General features: G+C 35.0%; 1 protein-coding gene across 21 annotated transcripts in view; it reads right to left on the bottom strand.

The window, feature by feature from the left end:
* Positions 1–273: 273 nt before the first annotated feature.
* The window catches only part of atat1 (alpha tubulin acetyltransferase 1), a 39,527-nt gene continuing 24,483 nt past the window's right edge, over positions 274–15,317 (bottom strand). For 2 of the 21 annotated variants that reach the window (XM_087294268.1, XM_087294258.1), the window contains 5 exons: positions 14,123–14,342; positions 8,333–8,427; positions 8,137–8,200; positions 1,309–4,373; positions 274–776 (listed from right to left, as the gene is read on the bottom strand). In XM_087294268.1, the coding sequence (XP_087150394.1) occupies positions 8,185–8,200; positions 8,333–8,427; positions 14,123–14,342 (331 nt within the window). In that variant the 3' untranslated portion in view covers positions 274–776; positions 1,309–4,373; positions 8,137–8,184. Of the gene's footprint in view, positions 777–915; positions 4,374–8,136; positions 8,221–8,332; positions 8,428–13,016; positions 13,591–14,122; positions 14,343–15,317 lie in introns of those variants that run through there. The other 19 variants (XM_087294269.1, XM_087294259.1, XM_087294261.1 and 16 more) reach the window with 15 other exon arrangements.

Raw genomic sequence — 15,317 nt, 5'->3', positions numbered from 1 at the left:
GGATTTTCAGCTTTACAGTGAAGACATGTGATGTGCTTTCATGTATTTTGATGATGTTTAGACGCTCCAGACGGTACATGTTGTTAAGAGTCGCATGCACTAATGTCCTTGGTTTGATGTTTCCAAGGGTTTGTTCTGTTTGTTTTGTGTACGGTATAAATGATTTCCACAAGGGAATGATGTAATTATGTGATCAGTGTACGAGAATGAGCATCATTTTGACTTTAGAAGTATGTTGTTCGAAGGCGGTGATAGAAATGAATCAACTAGAACAAATTTTCAAGCATTTAATTAAATTTTCAGTGAAAATGTCTGTACTTTTTTGCATAGAGCTGTTTTTGAAAAACATTCTAAATGATTAGATTACAAAACTGATTAGAAAAGCACAAGCCATTAAATAGCGGAGATATTAATAAATAACACATTAAAAAAATAGCACAAAATAAAAAGTCTTAAAAGCACAAATCTGACAGTTATAAATGACTTAAATCAAAAAAAGTTATAAATCAAAGTTTTTGTTTATTTTTGTTGTTTAATAAAAATTCTTAAAATCATTTTTCATTGTTTTACTTCTAATTCTAGATCCTTTTGCAATGTTCATTTCAGAGCGCTCATAAATGTAAACTGGATGTCAATTTAATCATCCTCTGGTCATTCAAGATAGGTGGCTTTCTTCAGTTAATATAAATATGATTTCTTTTCCGATGTTTATTTATAGCCGCACCAATAGACTTCAGTGGAGTGGTCTCAAACTCAATTCCTGGAGGGCCGCAGCTCTGCATAGTTAAGCTCCAACTCTCACCTGCTTAACTCACACAAGTCTTGAACACCTTCATCATTTGGATTAGCTGTGTTTGATTGGTGTTGCAGCAAAACTGTGCAGAGCTGCGGCCCTCCAGGAATCCAGTTTGAGACCTGTGCTTCAGTGATTCATAAAAAGCAAGTCGACGAGCTTCATTTTGACAGTCAGAAACACATATGTAGGCCACACGAAATTAATTCCATGTCTTTTGAAGCAAAATCATCAGGCTGGGTAAGAAACACAAGCATTGATTACAATATTATTGCATTTAATCTGTCATGATGCTGCAACAACAATGGTGGCAGTTCAGTTTTTCTGCTAAAGCACCCATTGAAAGAAAATACATTTTACTACAAAGTGAATGATCAAACAGACGGACCACGTCACTTTATATAAAAAAGATATCTTCAGGAGCAGTTGGAGTCCTTTCATGTTTCCTGAATGTGAGCTTTTGACTAAAAGTGAAAGCATCAGTTGACTTGCATTTTAAAATCACCAAAGGCCACAGTTTTAATCTTCTTTAATGTTTTACTAAAGAAAGCAATGTACATCTTGGATGCCCTGAGGATAAACAGCACATTAAGATGCTTTGGGAAATATTGGTGATCCAAAATCATATTTTTCTTGACTCTATAGTATGCGAAAAAACGTATACGAGCCGAGCAGTATGTGAATTCATGGAGTGTGTCTGAATCAGCTTCCTTGTTTAGTTGTCAGGGCACTCATCAGGGAGTCGGCCATTTTAAACGCAAAATTCATCCAGTGCCCTGACACTGCGTTCCATCCGTAAGTGCTCTTCCCTATGCCCTGACCTCCTAAAAGGGTTTAACCTCTGGAGTGACAGCTTCAAAAGGATGAGGGCAAAGGTGCTCAAACAAAGGCCCAAATTTGGCCCATGGTAACCTTTAAATTGGCCCGTCATCCCATCTGAGAATGGTTTATCATACAGTATGATTGGCATCATCAACCCTCGTAGGGTTGGCATCAAACCATTATCTATCAATATTCAATCACAAATTAAAGGTGCAGTAGGTGATTGTCTTCAGAAGCATTTGTTGTTGTGCTGGTTGAAAGTCTCTTCACATTCCAATAGTACTGATTAAAGTAAATGATCTCAATGTGTTTCTATGTATTTTTATAGTTTGGGTAAGGCATAAAACTAAAAAATGTTCATCCAATTAAATACAGTCAGGCTGACATCTCTCATAAATACTAAAGGTAGGTCAAACTGTCTGTCAGCAAATGTAGATTTGAACAACTGCACAGCCTTTTGCACACAGCTCCGCTGACCTCCGCGCGTTCGAGAGAGAGAGAGAGAGAGAGAGAAAGAGAGAGAGAGAGCAAGTGTGCGATCGGTAAAAAGCTGCTGAATCAAAACTTCTTAAAAGTCTGAATCAATATTGGAGTTACCTTTGCATGCTGGAGAAAGGATAACACATTGTCTGAAGCATTTCTCTTAGACAGGTAATGTTCTGTTTTAAAATTGTTTTAGCTTCACGCAAAGCTGATGTAATGTTAGATGTTGTTACAAATGGGATATATCTTCAAAGAAGTGTTGTTCAGCTACTAAAATCTTCCGGTGAAAGATTAATAAGACTATTTTTTAGTTTCATAAGGGACCTTTTACAGCACCAATAATGTAGATTTTAATTAGTTTAACAGCAAAACACAAGTAAATACCGCTATTCCGCCTAGTCTCTCCCTATATTGTTTACCATGCATCTTTAAATATTCGCTCTGAAACAGCATGTCAGTTTGGCTTGCACGCCGCCAGACAAGCACTAGTCGCTTTTAACACATGAGAGAGGGTTCTTTTGCTGTGCTCGTGTTTAAGGAGGCGTGGCTCTAGACGGCAGGGGAGGGACTGTGATTCAGAGATTTATGCTAAGCTGTTAGCATTGTGGAAGATCACCTACTGCACCTTTAATATCCTTAGACAGGTAAAGAACAATCTAGCAAACATTTCTAAATGATTAACTGTTAAAGTGATACTGGCAAATGAAACAATTACATTATTTATACATAATGTGCTTTTAAAATCTTCATAAAAAATTACATTACATTGTTATTCATAAACTTTAGTTTCAATGCCATACGAGGACGTTCACATGTTAAGATCAGTGTACCAATGTCTAGTAAACCAAGCTCGCTGAAATGCTACAATCCGTTATACGACCTACTGATTCACAACATACAACAAGGGAGCTGACTGAGAAGCACCAATAGTATTCGAAGAACAGCAGGTGAAAAGTACTTCTGCCGATATTCTAAAGTGTGCATCCAATGAACACTTATAACATGAGGCAATGGGAAAGATTTTATACATGGGAGTGAAGCAACGTACTTGAAGGAGGTAGGTCTTGGTAATAAGCGGATGTAGTACGCTGTAGTAGTTGCATTCGTACTATTTTCCGAACAGTCATGAAGTAAATTCAAGTTCAATGTAGTATATGCTTTTAGACGCAGCTACAGTGGGGGAAGTAAGTATTGGAGACGTCATGCTTTTTCCTGGGAATAATATTTCTAAAGAAGCTGTTGAACCAGATTTAGGTAAAAACCCAAACAATACAAACATAAAAACAAACCAAAAAAAAAAAAGAGTACTGTGTAATAACATTGGAAAGACACAAGGAAAAAGATCTGAACTACTTAAATCTTTATAATACTTTATGCTTTTTGGGTGATGGCAGCTTACTGAAGCCTTTTATTTTTAGAACGAAGTCACATGCATTGCTCAGGTGTGATTTGTTTTCACAGACTTCAACAGTGTAAAAATCTTGATGGTTCTGTGAGTCTCATCCATCAAATCTGGTCTTTATTTTGTATTTTCTATTGGATTTAAGTCTGGTGATTGGCTGAACCATTCTACAGCTTGATTTTCTTTCTCTGAAAGCATTTGAGAGTTTCCTTGGTTGTTTCTTGGATCATTGTCTTGCTGAAATGTCAACTCTGGTTTCATCTTGATCATCCTGGTAATGTAGATGCTGGACTGAAGCAGCGGATATTACTTACAATGACGAAAGGCAGAGTGTTGCTAAATAGCTACTGTGAGGCTTTCCCTGCCTTTCTAAACCTCCCTTTCTTCATGTGTTCAATGCTTTTTCCTTTTATTTTATAACACATAACTTAATTTGTAAGGTAATTAGCTTTGTTTTCTTTGCATATATGAATTTATTTGGTTGTAACCAACATCCGGTGACAATTTCAGATCAACAGCCCCTTTAGAAATATGTTTTCTGAGAAAAAGGGTGACATGTTCAATACTTATTTCTCCCACTGTATATATGATTTCCATCACCAGGGTCGTGTACTGCGATACTCTTGTTTCTGTCGGACCCATTGAGCCGTATAGTGACTCTCTCCAACCGTCCAAGACCATCCGCTTCTTCCTCCAGCCCTCGAGAGCTCAGACGCTTCACTTTTCCTCCAGTCGTCTGCTGTTTTCTGCGACACTTTAGTAGTCTTCGGCTCAATGTTTGGATCTTCTTCTATGGAGGTCTGATTCTGAAGATCATCTTTCTGGGAACTGGCAAGCGTCGGAGGAGACACAATCTGGCTTTGAAAATGAGGTCTGGAGGAGACAGAAAAACATTTAATGATGGAGAGAAAGAAGGAGAAAACTTTGCAGTAAAGATGAAGCTTCCAGGAGAATAAAGAACAAGGACAAGGCTGAGAAGAAAAGAAGTGGTGTAAAATCAAAGTTGCATCAGAGCAAATTCACTGAAATAGGTACATGCACATATTATTGAGTCATGACTAGGCCCACACAGAATATACTGCATTTTACTACAGTCAGCATCAAAGACAAATATGGTAAATACAGCACATCAGATATATTAATCTGACCTGAGAGTATTGCTCATTCAGTATTAGATATTTAGCTGGAAGCAGAATATTAAAAAAAATACAAATAAACCAAATTTCTATGTTCAGCATTTTTAAAAAAAAACAATACTTCCCTACTAAATTCAATGTGAAAATGCTGATACATTCAAATTAGGGTAATTAAAAAGTACTCAATTGACCTACTGTACTACTTCAGTGCACATTCAATGAATTCTTTACAATCCCATGAGGCCACAGAAGAGTATTTGTGAATAAAAGTGTCACAACTGAAGCTGAGATGTACACAATAACAAGTGGCCTAAATGTTCTGGTAACAATTTAGTTTAGATAACATTTCACACCATTTACTACTGGCTTATTACCTGTCTATTATTAAAATATTAACTGTTTATTAGCACTTATGAAGTATGATCCTAATTTACACACCTAATCCTACCCAATACCTGAACCCAACTCATGCTGTACCTTACTAATAATAAGCAGCTAATTAGTCGTTTCTTGAGCTAAAAGTCTTAGTTAATGCTTAATTTATAGCGTGAATTGAACATTAAAGTGTGACCAATTTTTTATATTTATTAAATAATTATTAAAAACTTCTGGTGAGAAATGGATTAAATATAAAGTTTAACAATTGAAATTACAATTAATTAGTAGTTTATGAAGAGTATTTACCCACCAAGCAAGTTTGTGTTTAATAGACATCTAATAGACGTCTATAATTCATCTACAAGTTTGACTGGCTACAAGCCAAAATTTGGACTGTCAGAGAAAAATCGAAAAGCCGTATAAGAATAGCCATCAGATTAGACAGATTTTGTGTGTTATTTGAATACTTTGTTTAGTTTCTAGTTTTTGGGCTTTCCTTAGATGTCTATTAGACTTTCTAAGGCAGTCTAAATTTAGCTTTGTTTTAGACAAGCTATGTTTTGATGACTATTAGACTTAATTAGAGCATTTTAATATTTCATAACATGTTTATGGTTCTAAATATGACAGGCAATTCTATATAAATCAGTGTTAATCTTAAAATACATTTAGTGATGTCATCTTTAAATCCCAGTAAAAGGGAAAAACGCTGTATTCAAATGTTATGGTTTTAATAAGAGATGCCGAAAGTAGGGCCTGCAGGCCAAGGTTGGCCCATTGTAACCTTTGATTTGGCCCACCATCCACCATCCCATCTGAGAGGAGAGTGAGAATGATAAAGAGGGTTGGGCCAAACGCCTTTAACACAGAGATCATCATTTCTCAGTTGATTTTGTTTGTTTTATTAATAGACTACAAAAAGCAAACTGAAAAAATTAAATGTTTCAATTAAATGTATTAAATAAATTAGATTTTTAAAAATGTAAATACTGTCACTTGACGGATAGAGGACTTTGCAGAAGATATTGGCGGCAAATTGAGGCAAAAACTGGTGCAATTCTGTTATAAATAGTTTTTTATTGTAATAAGTCCATTATAAGATGTCAAAAAATATTGTATTAGTTAATATAAAGCAATGTTTTCTAGTCATTTCTAAATATTATTAAATAAATTAGGAAATTAGTGATGTCAACAATATTTACCTTCAGCCCACTAGCCTCAATGAAGTTTGTTTTTGATTTGATTTTTAGATGCTTAAATTCCATTAGATCATTAAAAATCATTCATTAACTTTAAATTCTAATTTTATTACATTTATGCTAACTAAAAGACTTCTAAGAGCACATTTTTTAAATTTTCAAAAAAAAAATTAATATTGTATGATAAATAAATGCATAGATTAAAATGTATTTTTAAAGTAAACAATTAAATTAATTTAAAAATTAAACATTACTTTAAACTATATGAACTTTCTTTTCATTTAACATTGCAGTATCTGAACTTCCAGGTTTTTTTTATAACATAAAAAAAAAACACTCAACTGACAATAATAATAACAACAACAACCAAATAATAACTAAAATATTTTTAAGAGCACTTAAATTATTATTAAATTATTAATTATTAAATTATGACAAAAAGATGATTTATTTTACAATAAATAAGTACATCATTTAAAACGTATTTTAAAGGGCACCTATAATGGAAATCCTTTTTTTGTAAGCTGTTTGGACAGAGCTGTGTGTAGATACAGTATAGTGTGTCCACAGTCATATTGGGGTAATATAAAGGCAATAATTCTCTTTTTTGAAATTTCATGACATTATAATAGGATCTTATTCCTTGCATTTTGAGGCCCACTGCAACTTGACGTAGGAGTGCGTTTTTTCCCGTCCACCGAATTATTTGACAACTGCGTATTAACAAGTCTCCATATTAACGTGTATCATTACATCAACAAGACAGGACGTGCATAAAGCAACTGAGATTAAAAGATCTTTTCTACTCGCTGTGATCAACAGTCATCAACACGTGATCAGGAATGAGTTTTACAAGTTTAAAACATTTTTAAAACGGTGCATGTTTGTAATTACAGTGATTTTATCGTCTCTATCACCACAGACACGTCAGTACAATTATAAAAGACGCGGTTTGTGGTCTTAAATCAGGTTTATTTTGTACATTAACATAATGGATATCCATACAACAGTGAATATTAACGTGTATGTGATCACATTTGCCGTGCAAAAACGGTGCACAGTTAAACGTGTGCGCTGTGTGTTTGTGTGTTCTTGTGTGTGTGCGTGAACTTTGTAACAACATTGTGTGTGACTCATCATAGCAGAAAGGCTTGAATTAACTCCACAACAAATACAATAAATACTTATTAGGAAAAAAGTTAAGTGAGATCTGCTTCCTTCATGTCTGTCACTGTGCTGTTTATCTAAAGCAGCCAAGGCAAAGATTGAGGCACACTTTGACACGCACGTGGGAACGGTGGGCGGGGAGAACTAGCATTAAAGGCACAGGCAACAAAAACAGCTACATTGTGTTCAAAGCAGAAAATTCCAATATTCTGAAAGGTACAATAAATGATTTGATGGGTGTTTTGAGCTGAAACTTTACAGACACATTCTGGAGACACAAAAGACTCATCTTAAATCATTAAACATTACATATTTAATTTTACATCACATAAACTTTCCTTTTTGTTACCATTGCAGTATCTGAACATCCAGATTTTTTTTCTGGCACATTCAACTGAAAAAAAAAAAAAAAACATAAATGTAGGTCCTACAAAAATGTCAACAAACTCACTCCAAACCTAAATACTCACTCTGGGTTAAGACTCGCTTCTAATCCCAACCCCGAGTAGAAGCAATAACAATAACTGCAGCCACGCTTGGCTCCACAGCCCTCATTAACGCACACATAAACAAACAAATTCATCCGAATCTGCAGGGCTTTTAGAGGAATTCTGGGGGCGTAGATTCTGTGGAGGCCTAGTCATTACCTCGCTGCGAATCCCTGGTGTTTTCCCCAGCATTCGCTTCCAACACACACGTAAACAATACAAGCAGGAGAAACGGACTCTCACAAAGCCTACGTGAGAAAAGGCCGACCTTTCAGAAATGCGTTTGTGTTCCTCTGCCTCTGCCTTTGCCTCTGTGTCACACACTTTCAGCCCTGAGGAACACATACGACAACTGCTAATGGTTTACTAATGGTTTACGGTTTTATGCCGGCCATTGTAAAAAAAAAAAAACGTCATATTGCACCACGCTAAAATCGTTAATTGCTGTTGAAGCGGCGCATTACCTGGAAGCTTCTGCCGTTCCGCCAATAACTGCCCAAGGTCTCGGCTGGTGAAATGTCGACTGTAGAGGTTGCTCCTGGCAACTAGACCCTGATGACTACAGGATATGAGGACACGGACAAACAACAGCCAGAGAGGGACAGGACGGAGGGGCAATGAGGACATTACAGGGAGTGAAAAATATGGGAGAATAAAAAAACAAACAAATGTGACAGAAAAAAAGGGACAAATTAAAAACGTAATCAAACATAAATGCAGAACTCAAACTTAGAAATTGACACTGTGTAAAATCATTCCGGTGGAAGTGGATAAGGGTAATGGTTGTGTAATGTGATGCTGGGTTTTTAATCTTGAAAGGTGTGTGGTGTAATGTTGTAATTTTACACCAGGTTTTGTTTCAGACATCAGAGATGGAAGCGTATTGCTCAGATTTTGAGATTTTGGGAATCGATTTGTTATTTAGATTTGTCACACAATCACACAATTTTGAGTTTATCTGACAATGCTAGTGTCACAGTTAGTGTTTTTCAGTATTTCACAAGGTTGTAATGTCATTGCAATGCATTCAGTTAAATAGACTTAAGCATTCATTTAGTTGTTAAAGCCTAAAATGAGATGCTAGCAGTGTCAGGATCAGCAGGCAAGCGCAAAAACTCCATTGAAAATACTGCAGTAATTAATTTATTTATTTATTTATTTTCGAGGTTTTCACCTTTATTTATAGGACAGTAGAGAGAATTGACAGGAAAGCATGGGGAGCAGAGAGAGGGGAAGGATTGGCATAGGACCGCGAGGCAGAATCAAACCCGGGTCGCCGCGAGCACTGGAGTGCATGTGTCATTGACTAACCACTACACCACTGGCGCCGACTAATTTATTCATTTTTAATTTTAAAGACATGGAAGTGCTTCTTGTCCGGTCTGAGACCCACTTCATAGACAGTGATTTTTAAAGAAATCGTATCTTAAATGTGGCCATTTTATAATGGAAAGACATTCACAGGAAGTGCTGAGGCTGGTTGGCTGACAATTAAAAGTCTCTGTGCATATATCCCACTCTAGCGCAATATTCTTTTTTCTTACAATTCTGAGAAACAGGTAATAATTAGAAGGCATAAACTTTAAATTGTAAGATATTAACAATTCTAAAAAATATATTAAAAAACTGCAAGAAATAATCTAGAATTGTTAGATATAAACTTGATGAGATATCAAAATACAAACACTTTGAGTTACCGTTGAGTTCACGATTCTCATTTTATTCTATGCAATTCTGACTTTATATTGTCATATTAGTGAAATGTACATATTCAATTGTGGAAAATATAGTCAAAAGATTTGTTTTGATGTTTTGTTTCCCACAAAAAAATCTACTGAAATTATAACTTTATTTTTCACAATTGTAGGTTTACTTCCTCAAATTCAGACAATTTAAGCCATGTTGGGGATGTTTTCATCCACTCTGGGGTGATTTTGTGTCTTATTTGGCCATATCTTTCTCAGTGTTTCAGCTAGCAGAATTATTTTGGTGACACATTTTATTTTGACACCGATTTTGAGAAAATGCTTTGAAATAAAATAAAAAATTCATTAAAAACTCATTGATACACTCTGAGCAAATTTACTACCCTTTTGTTATGTTAGAGATAAAAACATCCACTGAAATAAACTGCTGTAAAAATGAATCAGATATTTTTTACATTTGTTTTGCATAAATCATAAGTCCTGATCAAAACTACTAAATTGTTAAGAAAATTACAGTATTTTAACTCTTTAATTGCCAAATTCATAAACAATGTCACTGATTTGGTGAAAACACACAAAAAATGACGTATTTTTAATATAAAAAGTAATTGTGGACTGGATTTTTTTAACCTTTTAATAAAGTCTTGGAGATGTAAAACAACATTGCCTTTGATGCATTGTTTGTGATTTATTTTCACTTTTTTCACCCTAATTTACTGTTGGTGGCTGTTTTTGCCCAATTAACTTCCTTTAAAACCACAGTTTTTTATTGCAAAACCATGGCACCATATAATCATGTATTTTTGATAGCTGGTGTTTTTCCCTGTTGATCATCAGTTGGCACCATAAACCCTTTAGATAAGCCTGTACAAAAAAAAAAAGCTTAGTAGTATGGAGTATAACAGCAAATTAAAGTGTATGTATGTTAGTGTATCCTTTGCGCATTTACCTTGAAGTGTCTGAGAAATCTAAATATGCATCTCAGCTCTCAGAACTACATAGTGTAAATAACCGATTGTAAATTAGGGAGAAAAAATGAAAATCTAACAATGCATCAGAGACGATGTTGTAAATAATCGTTCACATCCAAGACTGTAATAGAAGGTAAACAAAACGTCCAGTCCACAATTACTTTTTATACTGAAAAAAACATAATTTTGTGTTTTTTTTTTTTCACCAAATTAGTGACATCATTTATGAATTTGGCAATTAAAGAGTTAAAATCCTGTAATTTTTGAAAACATTTAGTAGTTTTTATCAGGATTGAGGTTGATTAACAGATTTATGCAAAAAAAAAAAAAAAAATGTAAAAAATATTTTTCTGATGCATTTTTACTGCAGTTTAATTGAGTGGATGTTTTCATTGCGGAGATAATCAAAGGCTAGTAAATTTGAACAGTGCACAAGGGTTAAAAAACCAAAACTGCAAGCTGTGATCTCCAAATTGTGTGATATCCACTCAGAACAATAAGAAAGAAAGTCAGAGTAGTGAAATAAAAACCAGTGATTGTGCTTTCTTAAATTTCATTGGTGGAAACAAGCTTACATGCTTAACAGGTTTCTCAGCGATGCGTCTTTTTCCATATATTCTATAACATACTACGCCTTTTACCATAATCCTGAGCTATTTTGTAGGTTGTAACTGGTTTTAACATCAATCACAGGCATGTGACAACTCACATGTCATTCACAGAGGCTTCAACAAGACTTTAGACTTGTTACAGTATCAGCTACATGTTCTACAAAAAAAAAAAAAACTACCGTCTTCATGTTTAACATCTATTGTTTTTTTATTATTTATATTTTATAATCAAATATTTTTATGATAAATTTTGCTTGGGTAGATAAACTGAAAATAAATATATTATTTTCCAATAAAATAAAAATATCAAACTATTTTGGAAGTGAGCTTTTATACCAAAAATAGGAAATATTTACACAGTCCATTTAATTTTCAGAGTTTTCTCACTGGATGCCTTTAAATGACTTTTATGTATTTTAACATCTTAGTATTTAATACATTGTTCAAATATTTGGGGCCAGAGAGATATACATAATTATGAATACTTAAATAAATACTTTAATGAATACTTTCATAAAAACATTTATAATATGAATAAAACTTTGAATATTCTGTTCATCAAATGAATCCTTAACAAAAAGTCTAGTAAATCCTTCAGCATTTGAGAAAGATATCTGAAGAATAGTGTGACACTAAAGACTGGAGTGAAAATCCTAAACATGATTTCACTTTAAAATATACCATACTAAACTATACAATACAGTAATTATAAAAAAATAATACAAACAAATAATACATTTGACTGTATTTTGACTGTATGTACAATACATATATTTCAGTGTTTTTGTTTTTTTAATGGAATAATTGAACTTGCAGTGCCATAAAAAACAAAAACAAATAAAGCACAAGATCCCACCTGGACATCACTTTTGGCCACTGCTGTATGTTCGCTGTTTATGCTTATATTGGTCAACCACTTATCAACAGCCCATACCTGTCAACATTGAGGTGTAAAAATAAAGGATACCCGCCCCCTAACCAAAAACACAAAACAAAACTCAAAGCTATTCAATAATCAGCAGCCTATACAGAAATTAAATTGTAATACAATCGTCCAATTTTTATTCACAGTGTTTAAATACTGTTAAATACTTTTAATACTATAAATATACTATAGTTATGTAATGAAGAGTAGAGGCTCTCTTATTTAATACAGTTTTGTTTGATAACAGAGAGGTGTCCCTTTAAGAATCTACAGATCTATAAAGAAAACATTTTCTCTTTTAAGAAAAAATTATTTTGTGTTTAAAATAAAACATGCAGGACAGAAATGTTTACATATTATTAAGTGTATTTGTCTGTTTAAAAACACACCAAAATCCAAAAGTGTCTACTTTTGCATCTCTTCAAATCATGTCTGCAGAAGCTGATCTGGCATCACTATGAAGCGCATCCGTCAGTCAGCACCGTTACATGACTGGACTGATTCAGAAGCTGCAAATGAAGGATGACAGTCGACGCATAGCTTTAATGGAAATGAAGTGAATGCAGCTGTTGGGATATTAATTTTAATGTGCTTTAAAGCCAAAATAAAGCGAAAGTATAATTCTCTTAAACAGCGCTTCTGTTTAATCCTCTTAAACATTTTAGATCGGCTCTTAGATGCTACTTTCACTTTTCATAGAAAGATTAATAATAAGAGATAAATACAGGACAATACTTAAACGGGATGATATTGGGATAAAATGGTAAAATACAGGACAATCCTTGCAAAAACAGGAAGTTTGACAGGTATGGAACAGCCCTGAGGTGTGATCTAAAACTAAACTAAAAGTCTGTTACCAGCGTTAAGTTCTATTAAAATAATCTGCTATATAAGACATTAATTAACTAACAAGTCATTAAATAAGAATGACTATATTTTTTTTTTTCAAATGTTTTTATTACTTGCTGCTCAGCACAGGGGACATTTGACAGCAGAGGGTTAACACTGTTGTAAACTCAGTAAAAATCCTAAATTCTAAAACACACTTTTGTGGAAAGCGTAGAGAAAAAGACCAAAAAGAGATGCCAATTGAATTACAAATATGTATTATCAAATCCTTTAGCAGGAATCCGTACCTTTCATACAGTCACAACAGAGCAAAAAAAAGCTAAACCAGTAGTTCATCCAGCAATGACAGCTCTGTCATACGTTCCCTGAAGGTTGTCATTTCATTTGTGGAACACAAACATGGATTTCACACAGATCAAAAGAAGATATTTTGAAGAATGTTGGGAACCTGTAACCACTAAACTCCATGTCATGTTCTTCCTACTAGGTTTCCAACATGCTTCAAAATATCTGCTTCAGAGCAAAGTCAAAGGTGATCAAATGATGGAATTGTCATTGTTGGGTGAACTATGCCTAAAATTGAAACTAGCTACGAGGTTGAAGATAATGGCACTAAGCACTGAATGTCAATGGAAGCTAAGCCTAGATCTATTTAGAGAACTAGCGTTAAAGAATGAGATAAAGAAGAAAAGTGTGTAGTTGTAAGAAAAAGCAAAGTTCAAGCTCATCAAATGAAGAAGGCACAAACATGAGCATGCCATAATTGGAGGAGGTCATGTGTACAACAACAAGCATGTCATAATCAAGAGATGAACGGAAGAGGAGAAGAAAGGGAGAAGGAGAAGAAGAGAAGTGTTTAGCGATTCTGCAAAAGAAAGTGGACAAGGCTGCGTACGTGTTAGAAGAATACGCATCTGGCACACACTGATACACTAATGATGTACTAATGAGCTGAATTCACATTCCTGCCGCCAATTCCAGCATGCACTCATCTAACACAGGAAGTGGCTCATAGTGAACGAGAACGACCTCAGTGTCTCTTTGCTTTCATTCCCACAGAGCCCAGGCTTTCATTGGCCCCCCAAAAAAAGCCCCAGATGGAAAAACCGAAGAGGACGTAATGTAAATATTTAGAGAGATGTTCTGGATTTAGACTGGAGTGTGTTGTAAAAGGTGCTGTGGAGATCTGTACCTGGTGCGTTTTGCCCTGCAGCTGTCGTTGAGCGGGGATGAGGGGGTCTGACCCTGCTGGAGGACCGTGGCCGCGGCGGGGCGAAGCGGGGCCCGGCTGGGGGAGGATCCCACACTGAGAGAACGGGATTGAGGAGATGACGGAAGTAGAGGGGGAGAGTGGGGGGGACCCCCGGGGCGAACAAATGGCCAGGGGAGAACCCTCTGCTCCTCCCGAACCACTGAGGAGGAAAAAAAGATGTGCAGATATGAGCATTTTTATCTGATAACGATAACGTTACATTTGGAAACCTGATATTTCGGTCAATAAATACAAACTTCAATATAATTTATTTTCTGAGCTTGATTTCAAAAACAAAACACAAACATAAACAGTGGAAAACTGAATTATTTTTGTAACTCTTGTACTGTTCAAATTAGCTATGTTTCCATTCACCTATTTTTATGCGCATTTTGCATATGCGCATTAAAAAACGGCTGATGAAAACACCATAATGTTCATAAATTTTGAAAATGCGCATTAAAAATCTGCATATAACCGAGTAGGACAAACTTTTTGGTCGATAAGAAAAGATGCGCATAAACTTCAATGGAAACACTTTTACCGCACAAATTTCAGTATGCGCATCAAAAAGGTCATGGGATTTTGTGATAAGAGATCATGTGATGATGAAAATGTGTGTAAATGGACAACCCAGCAGGCTGAGCACACTGTAACACATCTGAACTGTTGTTTTGGTCATTGTAAAAAGCCTTACCATTTAAGTATTAGTGTTATTATATTATTAATGACCTCCAGAATCAAAAGCATCTGTGTGCTCCGCGCCTGACACATTGAAATGCCACCGCGCGTTTGAGGCACAAGTCATTTATTAGATGAAGAAAATATTGACACAGCTTCTCTTATCGCAGCAAATTCCGTTTTTACTGGTAATATTTGGTGCCAGTTAATCAGGAAGTGATTTTGTTCGCTTCGACTCGTTGGATGGAAACGCTGCTTTATTCACACTTCTTATGCGATAATTTAGTTTTGCGCATAAGGTTCATTCGCATTTTTGGATGGAAACATCGCTAATGACTACCCTTTCAGTATGTTGGTGGCTGTTTTTGCCCCATTGATTTCCGTTATAATGACTTTTTGTTTGCTAAGCCATTACACCATCATGCATTCTTGATTATTGCTGTTTTTCCTAATT

The sequence above is a fragment of the Danio rerio genome, chromosome 19 (assembly GCF_052040795.2).
Source record: "Danio rerio strain M-AB ecotype USA chromosome 19, GRCz13ab, whole genome shotgun sequence".
In the NCBI taxonomy this organism is placed as follows: domain Eukaryota; kingdom Metazoa; phylum Chordata; class Actinopteri; order Cypriniformes; family Danionidae; genus Danio; species Danio rerio.
This window is presented reverse-complemented; position numbering and strand designations above follow the sequence as displayed.